This window comes from Ranitomeya imitator, chromosome 8 (genome assembly GCF_032444005.1).
Source record: "Ranitomeya imitator isolate aRanImi1 chromosome 8, aRanImi1.pri, whole genome shotgun sequence".
NCBI classification, from domain to species: Eukaryota; Metazoa; Chordata; class Amphibia; order Anura; family Dendrobatidae; genus Ranitomeya; species Ranitomeya imitator.
Genome location: NC_091289.1, coordinates 119,583,679 through 119,594,259, shown reverse-complemented (window position 1 = coordinate 119,594,259; position 10,581 = coordinate 119,583,679). Strand labels below are relative to the sequence as shown.

Genomic DNA, 10,581 nt, shown 5'->3' with positions numbered 1-10,581 from the left:
TATAGTCCGTCATTACTCAGCACCAGGTTCCATCTCTACATGGTGGACCCCGGGCTGCAAGCGCACCTTATACCATCTCTCTAATTATTTGGTGCGTTCCGCTAGCCATAACAGCTGAATTTGCCAGATTGCACGGGGAAATTTAATATGCGGGGTAGTTATTCTTTGCAAATTTAATGTCCCTTAATATTCTATGGGATTTCTCCTGTTACAATATTGTAATAAACTTAATAAATATATAAAAAAATCATTATACTCCCATCATTTCTCATCTCTCCTGTCCTTCCACTGCTCACCACCACCTGTCCAATCCCCAACCGCTTATTATGGAATCTTTGTATCTACTACACTGGGTCAGGACTTCAGGGTGTCATAGCACCCAAGAGGGTTCTGGTCTTGAGTGCGGCAGGTCATTGGCATCCTGACATCACGACATATGCCATGATCTCTTACGGGAGTGTGCAGAACCCTCTCAGGCACCATGACACCTGGAGGTTCACAATGTGGAAGAAGATTCCATAGTGAGCGGTAGGGGAATCCAAAGATGACTGGAAGACCAGACAGGTGGTGGTCAGTGGCAGAAAGGCCGTAGAGGTCAGAGGTGAGACAAGAATAACAATTTTTAATTTTTTTTTAACCTTTGCATGGCTCATTGTGGTTATGAAAAATGGTGGCTGGTGGACATTTTGATGAATTCACTTGGAAGTGAATTACAAAAAGTATGCATTTTGATGGATGCGGATTTTTGTAAAGTTCCAGAGGAATTCACTTTCACTCACATTTATTAAATAATGTTAAACCCATAAGTTAGCTGGGTAAACAAAAAAAGGAAAACCTCAGAACTGGCACACACCTCCCCTCAAAATCCCCCAAATCCCCCAAATTTAGGCACCTACCTCAAAAATGCTATGATTCAAATATCATATATACAAGAAATTATGTCAATAGTACAGCTTGGTATGCAAAAAATAAAGCTCTTTACAGCTCCATCGATAGAACAGTAAAAAAAGCTATGGGTCTTAGAAAATGGTGACACAAACAACATTTTTTTTTTTTTACAAAGTTCTGAATTTCATTTAACCAAAAACATATAACAAAAATATAAAATATAACAAACAATTTAACTTTGGAATCACTGTAATTACTATGACTTGAAGATAATCATAATTCCAAATAATTTTTACCACATAACGAGCATCATAAAAACAAATCCCTTTTTAGCAATGCATTATTTATAAAATTATGCATTTTTGATTTTTTTTTTCACCATTTCAGTACATTGTAAAGTGAATGGTGTCATTCAAAATTACAACTTAACACATAAAAAAATGGTGACTTAAAAATAAAAAAGTGCTATCTCTTGGGGAAAAAGCAAATGGAGGAAATAACAAAGGCTTCTATGAGGAGCCAGGCATATGAACACATCCACACATCTCTAGAACAGTATAATCTCGGTGGTGGATTGAGTAACATCTTTAGCTTTTTGCTTTTAAGTCTACATAACAAAACAGAAAGAAGGAATTGCACAATAATATTTTTACTTTTATTTTACAATATAAAATACTGATTACAGTAAAATACTCTATAATACCACTTACTTTCCATGAATACTATCAGTATACAAAACAAATTATATGCACATACCAAGACAAACAGGTGGTTCACCCCAGTTTCCATCTTGACATTTGATCATTTTATGACCATTAACTATAAAATACTTCTGACACTTGTATGTCACTGATGAACCTGTATCATAAGTGTCTTTTATAGTTGCTGTAACTTCTCCATTTAGTATTTGTGGAGGCCTGCCACATGGTTTCTTTGCTGAAAGAAATAGAAAACTTGATATTAGCCAGATTAAAGAAAAAGCATCACTAGTAGTGATGAGCGAGTGTACTCGTTGCCCGGGTTTTCCCAAGCACCCTCTGGTGACCTCCGAGTATTGATGACTGATCCGAGATTTAGTTTTCATCGCCACAGCTGAATAATTTACAGCTACTAGTGAGTCGCTCCACAGGCTAGGGGTACTTGGGTTCACAGGGGGATGTGTTATGATCTGGTGGCCTGGGAGCAGCATGAGACGTACTCTGGAGAAGGTGGTCCCTGTACTGACCGCAAACCCTGAACCTAGCAGTGCAACTAGAAGTAGCCGTGGGGGGGTACCTAACACTCCCTAGACCCCTCGGCACAGCCTCAGAACTAACTTCCCCTAAAGACAGAAACAGGAAACCTATCTTGCCTCAGAGAAAATCCCCAAAGGATAGATAGCCCCCCACAAATATTAACGGTGAGAGGAGAGGGAAATAACATACGCAGACATGAAATCAGAATTTAGCATAGGAGGCCATACTAGCTAAAAAGGAAGAATAGAACAAAGTACTATGCGGTCAGTAAAAAACACTAGAAAATATCCACCACAGAAAATACAAATTACCACATCTGACTAAAGACATGGAGGCTATATCTGCATCTCCAGAGACACAGCTTGGCTGCAAAAAATCCTTCACAGACAAAGCTGGACAAGACCAACATGAAAATGCACAGAACTATAAGGTCCACAGCAGGTGGACAGCAAAAACAAAGCCAGGACTTGTCTTTGTAGAAAAGCACAGCAAACTGGATAGACCAGCAGGGAAGTAAATCCTCCAAAAACAATGGACAACTGGCAGGGACTAAAGAGTCCTGCAAAGCTATATACCCCAGTCAATCTTGCACTTAGTAGATACACCTGTCCAATCCTGCAGTCCGGGCACAACTGCATTACCCTCTACAACCACCGGAGGGAGCCCAAAAGCTGAATTCACAACAGGGATGTCACGGTGGCTGACCCAGTCCATGGCCCAGGGCACTCATGTAAAAGGGAAAGGTCTTTAAAGGGATAGAGTTTATGTTCGTGACGCCACCTGTGGTATTCGGTCAGGGTGACCGACGCTTATTTAAGGGGTCCGCTGGGGTGATGTTATGGCAGCTAGATGGAATACCTTCCCACAGGTGAAGAATGTCCCCAGGGCGACCAAGTGTGTAGACGGTGGATGGTGAGAGGTTCAAAGAAGAACGAGGACACAAGGTTGCAGTCTCTTTACCTTTACTGAAGACTTCAGCATCCACAGTCCAGGGTACCAGATCACAGGGCAGGCAGAGTCCAGCCGGTTTGGAGGCAAATCCAGAGTCCCCTTGTCCAGGTGGAAATCAGTAGCCTTCCCTTGCACTGTGGTGGTGTAGTCCCTTACTGCCTATGGCTTCACATAAGGGTCTCACAGATGTGGTGTTTTATACTCTCTGTCCCCCATATAGGATAGGACAAAACCCGCATGACTGGTGACTTGAGCCTGTTTATAGGGTCTCTTAGATAACCCGGCTCTGTAGGTGTCACCGTGCCTCCTGGGCGTAGGTGCGAACAGGTAACCTGCAATTAGCTGTCCTGCCGGTCTCTGAAATAAGACGTAGGGGTCCTTACTCCCTCGGTGTTCCGGCTACCGGGACTTTGGGCCTCAGAAGGAAGCAGCCTGAGCGGGGCTGGTCCCCTTCTGGTATCCTCTCCTTTGCTTCGACTTCCTTCACGCTCACTGTAATACAATTCTGCCTTTCAAAGTCTCTTTCTGGGAGCTGCAGCTCTGAGGGCATGCACAGATACTTTGACCCTCTGTCCTCCTCAGACTCTGTTCTGGAACTAACAGAACTCCTGTCTGGAGCTCTGTCAGGAACTGACTAACTTTCCCTACAGACTACCAGTTATATGCATATGGAGAGTGACGTAATAAATAGGAGCAGAAGCTCCCCCTGGTGGCCTGGAGTGTGAAATGTGTTGCATGTTTGTGATACCTGGATGCAGTTATCCTTTCTTGCCTCCAAACGAAGCATCACTCTCCTTGGGAGGAAAGCAATACCACTGCGATGACCAGGACCCTGGGGCGCCACACTAGCCTGCTTGATTACATGTGGGGATTCCCTAGCAACCAGGCAACCCTCACATGTACTCAGCCTGGCTAGTAGCTGTAAATCATTCAGATGCCGAGTTTAAAACTAAATCTCCGAGCAGTCATAAATGCTCAGAGGTCACCCGAGCGTGCTCGAGAAAACCTGAGCAACGAGTACACTTGCTCATCACTAGTCACTAGTGTTTGCATACTTGCAGTGACATGCCAACTGATTTGTCATCCACTTCTCTTACTGTGCTAGTGTTCCATGAATTGAAGCACAAAGAGAAGTTACTCGATATGTGACCACAAGTATGCAAATCTCATGTGAGTAGTCAAAAACTTTCACAACATATGAAACCATATCCACCACCCTCGGATCCTTCTGACGGAATCTGAAAACCCATCTCTTGAGGAAAGTTTACAGCCTGCAATAGCCAATCTGCTGCCTCACCATCACCCAAGCTGCCGCCTCACCACCACCAGAGCTGCTGCACCCCTGACCTTCTATCTCTTCCCCATTATCCCAAAGAATTTAAGTAAGCTAGGACAGGGTCCTCTCCCCTCTGTACCAGTCTGTCATCGTAAATTTGTTTGCTGTAAATGATATCGATAACTTTGTATGTAACCCTTTCTCATGAACAACACCATGGAATTAATGGTGCTATATAAATAAATAATAATAATATATAATACATGCTGTTAGGATTTGGCACGATATAGTCACTTTCGAAGTTACTGTCTGACCCTTAAACCACTTTAATTAAATTGCAAAGTTTCCTATTATTGGAGTGTGGTGCACACAAACTGTCTTGTCTAGCTTGACAAGAGACTCAACAAATCACTATCTGTTTCCAATATCAACTTGCCAATCAAGGGTAACAGGGTGCATAGACGCCACAGAGGACTTGTCTCTAGGACTAGTCATCCAAGTCAGTGGCGTATCCAGGGGGGGGGCAGCCGGGGCATGTGCCCCAGGAGCAGCCAACAAGGGGGCGCCAGCAGGCCACCTGATGCGATGGTCCAAGGAGGAGGCTCCCCGTCGGCGGAATTCTACCGGGGTCTCAAACATGCGGCCCCTGAGGCAGGCATCTGCGGCCCGAGGTGCACGCTAGAAGAGGAGGCAGCACAGAGCTCTGCGACTTTTGCAGGTGCTGGAGAGCCCGCGGTGCACGCTAGAAGAGAGGAGGCGGCACGGAGCTCTGGGACTTTCGCAGCTGCTGCAGAGCCGCCCACAATGTGTCACCATGGATACGCAGTGACTTCCGACCGTCCCGTGCCCGGAGAATGAGCCGTGCGTCGCCAAACAGGAAGTGTGCAGCACCTGCCTCCTGGAGCAAAGGATTGCGGGGCTGGGGCGATGCAGAGCCTGGCTGGGAGGAAAAGGTATGGGCTCTAATATACTGCGTGGGCTGTGTTATATACTACGTTGGCTGCTAAATACTAGATGGGCTGCTATTTACTACGTGGGCTGCTATATACTACATGGGCTGCTATATAGTACATGGGCTGCTATATACTATGTGGGCTGCTATATACTATGTGGGCTGCTATTTACTACGTGTGCTGCTATATACTACGTGGGCTGCTATTTACTACGTGGGCTCTGCTATATACTTTGTGGGCTGCTATTTACTACGTGGGCTGCTATATACTACATGGGCTGCTATATACTACGTTGGCTGCTGTATACTACGTGGGCTGCTATTTACTACGTGGGCTGCTATATAGTACAGGGGCTGCTATATACTACATGGGCTGCTATTTACTATGTGGGCTGCTATTTACTACGTGGGCTGCTATATACTACATGGGCTGCTATGTACTACATGGACTGCTATTTACTACGTGGGCTGCTATATACTACGTTGGCTGCTATATACTACGTGGGCTGCTATTTACTACGTGGGCTGCTCTATACTACGTGGGCTGCTATTTACTACGTGGGCTGCTATATACTACGTGGGCTGCTATATACTACGTGGGCTGCTATTTACTAAGTTGGCTGCTATATACTACATGGGCTGCTTTATACTACGTGGGCTGCTATATACTATGTGGGCTGCTATATACTACATGGGCTGCTATATACTACATGGGCTGCTATTTACTACGTGGGCTGCTATATACTACGTGGGCTGCTATTTACTAAGTTGGCTGCTATATACTACATGGGCTGCTTTATACTACGTGGGCTGCTATATACTATGTGGGCTGCTATATACTACATGGGCTGCTATATACTACATGGGCTGCTATTTACTACGTGGGCTGCTATATACTACGTGGGCTGCTATATACTACGTGGGCTGCTATTTACTACGTGGGCTGCTATTTACTACGTGGGCTGCTATTTACTATGTGGGCTGCTATTTACTACATGGGCTGCTATATACTACATGGACTGCTATTTACTACGTGGGCTGCTATATACTACGTGGGCAGCTATATATGGGCTGCTATTTACTATGTTGGCTGCTATATACTACGTGGGCTGCTATTTACTACGTGGGCTGCCATTTACTACGTTGGCTGCTATTTACTACATGGGTTGCTATATACTACATAGGCTGCTATATGCTACATGGGCTGCTATATACTACATGGGCTGCTATTTACTACGTGGGCTGCTATATACTACTTGGGCAGCTATATACTACGTGGGCTGCTATTTACTACGTGGGTTGCTATATACTACATGGGCTGCTATTTACTACGTGGGCTGCTATTTACTACGTGGGCTGCTATATACTACGTGGGCAGCTATATACTGCGTGGGCTGCTATTTACTACGTAGGCTGCTATATACTACATTGGCTGCTATTTACTACGTTGGCTGCTATATAGTACATGGGCTGCTATATACTACATGGGCTGCTATGTACTACGTGGGCTGCTATATACTACATGGGCTGCTATTTACTACCTGGGCTGCTATATACTACATGGGCTACTATTTACTACATGGGCTGCTATATACTACGTGGGCTCTGCTATATACTACGTGGGCTGCTATATACTACGTGGGCTGCTATTTACTACATGGGCTCTGCTATATACTACATAAGCTGCTATATACTACGTGGGCTGCTATTTACTACGTGGGCTGCTATTTACTACGTGGGCTGCTATATACTACGAGGGCTGCTATTTACTACGTGGTCTGCTATTTACTACGTGGGCTGCTATTTACTACATGAGCTGCTATATACTACGTGGGCTGCTATTTACTACGTGGGCTGCTATATACTACGTGGACTGCTATTTACTACGTGGGCTGCTATATACTACGTGGGCTGTGTTATATACTACGTGGGCTTCTATTTACTACGTGGGCTGTGTTATATACTATGTTGGCTGTGTTATATACTATGTGGGCTGTGTTATATACTACGTCGGCTGCTATATACTACTATGTGGGCTGTGCTATATACTACTATGTGAGGACTGAAGCAAGGCCAGGGGGCTAGATGGGTGCAATGTCCTGATTTCTGCCCCCATAATGTGCTCAGATTTCTTCTGCCCCCCTAATATCCTGATTTCTGCCCCTATCCCCCCCCCCCCCATATATTCCTCAGATTTCTCCACCACATGCAACTGCAACCGGGAAGGGAGGGGATGGAGGCAGGAATCAGGACATTATGGGGGCAGAAGAAATCTGAGGACATTATGGGGGCAGAAGAAATCTGAGGAGATTATAGGGGGTATAAATCTGAGGGGGGGGGGGCGCCAAACTGATCTTTTTGCCCCGGGTGCAGGAGGAGCTAGATACACCTCTGATCCAAGTGTCCTCCTAGACCCAAGTCGGCATTTAAAAGTATGATTCCTCTGAAATGATGCAGCATTTCAGAGTCAAATATTCAGGGATGAAATAACGGAGTAAATACATGACTATTACTGCAAGTTTTTAAAGCAGTATGAAATAGCTGACAGGTACACTATAAAAATAAAAGAAGTGTAATTTATACATACATATTTATTTAGACAACCTCTTCACATAAAACAGTGTATTGGTACTTGGATGATCAGACCTGAGCTCCCTTCTTTCATGTCTGATGATTGCATCTGTGTCTGACTACTAAGCTTCGATCGTTGCGACTAACCATTTAGATGCTGAAATTAAACTCTGACAATGACAATTCACCCCACCATGACCTTTAATGTGTCTAGACATCATAGTTGGGTAGTGGTTCCTAACCTTTGACATATAGGTACGTCAAAGGGATTGTACACGGCACAAGAGCTGTGCCTGCACCACCACCGGTTGTTTAACCACCTAAATGATTTAATATCTATACAGGAAAGATATATATGTTGGTACCGTGTTAGTCAGTAGATAGAAAAATATTTAGAATTGAGAGTCCTCAGTGGTTGATACCTTTTAATGGCTAAGTGAAAAGATGGTAACAAATTGCAAGCTTTCGAGACTACACAGGTCTCTTCATCAGACAAAGACTAAAATAAATTCTGAAGAATCACATATTTATGCACAACACATCACAGAAAAAAAAAAAGAATGGATAAGACAGGTGACATGAAGCAGAATTACCATGAGTGATAAACAGTTATGTCCATAAATATTGGACCAGTTCTTAGATAAGGAATGTTTTATTGTCCTCTGATTGGGGTCTGGTTCTGTTGTGATGACCCCTCATAGACTGAGGGGCAAGGTCCATCAACTAAGGAACTTGCCCCTCAGACTATGTGGGGTCATCACAACAGACCCCAACCAGAGGACAATAAAACATTCCAAGAACTGGTCCAATATTTATGGACATAACTGTTTATCACTCATGGTAATTTTGCTTCATATCACCTGTCTTATCCATGTTTTTTTTTTTTTTTTCATCTTTTCAGTTAGCCATTAAAAGGTATCAACCACTGAGGACTCTCAATTCTAAATATATTTCAATATCTATAGCAATATTCACATGGCTAGGTGAGGGAGGGGGCTACTTCTCCCTTCTGATCGGAACCATCATGATGGTGGCCTGCTTAGGTCATGCCAGGGGCATAGTCTAAGAATGCTGGTGCATTGCAAATCAATTATATAATATTTACAGAGTAATGAAAGTTAAAGTCTCAAAGAGTAAGTAAAAAAAGAAAAAAAGTAAATAAAATAGTAAAAATATTTTAAAAATTACAAAATTAATAAATTAAAAAATGAAAAAATATACCAATAAATAGGTATATTTATGTAAAAAAATAATAATCATACTCACCGGAAGAATTAAGTTGTCTTATCACTTTTACTACTCAGTGAATGGCATAGAAAAAACAAAACAAACAAAAACAATTCCTGAATTTCTGTTTTTGTTCAATCTGCCTCCCAAAGTTCGAAATAGAAAGCAATCAAAAAATGATATGTGCCCGAAAATGGTACCAATAAAAACATCAACTCGTCCAACAACAAAAAGTTCTCACATGAAAAACAATATAAATCTGGTGTCGCTGTGATCACACCGACCCGAAGAAGAAAATCACGTAATCGCTTGTGCATGAGAAGCAAACCAATTATTGATTTGCTGGTGATTTGTTCATTCTGCCTCCCACAGAGCTCAGAAAGGCTCAACTCACATTTATCCTGCGCTCTAAACTGAGTGCTTACATAAGGAGTTTGCGTAAATTTCTGAAATACATGATTCTGACATAACCCTAGGTGTAAGATTACCTATAATGAGGTTGATGGAGACAATGTGGATGCCCTCTAGCCTATGATGTCTGTCTTTTTAAGTGTGAATAAAACCGCCACAGTTTTGTGCACTTCTGAAAAGAAGGACACCACTTAACTGAGATCAGACAGAGTGCAGAATATCTCTGCTGCCTCATTATAGTGAATGAATCCTTCAGGGGTTTTATCTGAATCACGACATTCAGAGATTTAGATGGAAACTCTGAGGTAAGTGCTCAGCATAAAGGACAGGATAACTGTAATCCAAAATGTTATGTAAAATGTTCCCAATAAAAGCATCAATTCAATCAACAAAAAGTAAGTCTCCACTCAGGTTAGTGATTTATCAATTGAACTGTAGGGGATTTCCATGTTGTGGTAGCACAAAAGCCCTGGAAGAGCGCTTTGGCTCCACAACCTCGAAAAGAAATCCAGCTAATTCTGTGCTCCCAAATCCAAATGTACCCCATCCTTCTTAGCTTGACAGTATACCACATTTAGCATCCACATGTTTGGCATTTCTGTAGTAATGAGAGCCCATTTAATTTAGTGCATCCATGCCTCCTGAAGCACGAGCTGGGCACAATGTATGATCACTACAATGGACGAGCACTACAATAACAGTTTGCAATTTTCACTCAGCAACATGCACTGCTGCTTTTTCTGGAACAAACTGATGGAATCAAAATTGTCACTACACCTGTAGATAAATTTAGGAGTGTAATTTCCAAAATGGGGGCACTTGAGAGGGAATTTTGTTCTTCTGACACAGGGGCTCTGTATATGGAATCCATAAACAATTCTATGAAAATTTAATCTCTGAGAGTTGAATAGAGCTTTTTCACTTCTTAGTCGCGTCATGTGGCAACATATGGGGTCTTGTCAGGTTCAGCAGAAATTGTGGGAAAAATTTTGGTGCCATTTTTACCCATTTTCCTATATGAAAATGTAAAATCAATGGCTAAAACAACATTTTTGTGGTCAAAATGTAAT

At 42.8% G+C, this 10,581-nt stretch overlaps 1 protein-coding gene across 4 annotated transcripts in view; it reads right to left on the bottom strand.

The window, feature by feature from the left end:
- The window catches only part of LOC138647924 (complement factor H-like), a 258,431-nt gene that overhangs the window by 21,257 nt on the left and 226,593 nt on the right, over positions 1-10,581 (bottom strand). For all 4 annotated transcript variants that reach the window (XM_069737291.1, XM_069737288.1, XM_069737289.1 and 1 more), the window contains one exon: positions 1,645-1,824. In XM_069737291.1, the coding sequence (XP_069593392.1) occupies positions 1,645-1,824 (180 nt within the window). The remainder of the gene's footprint in view (positions 1-1,644; positions 1,825-10,581) is intronic.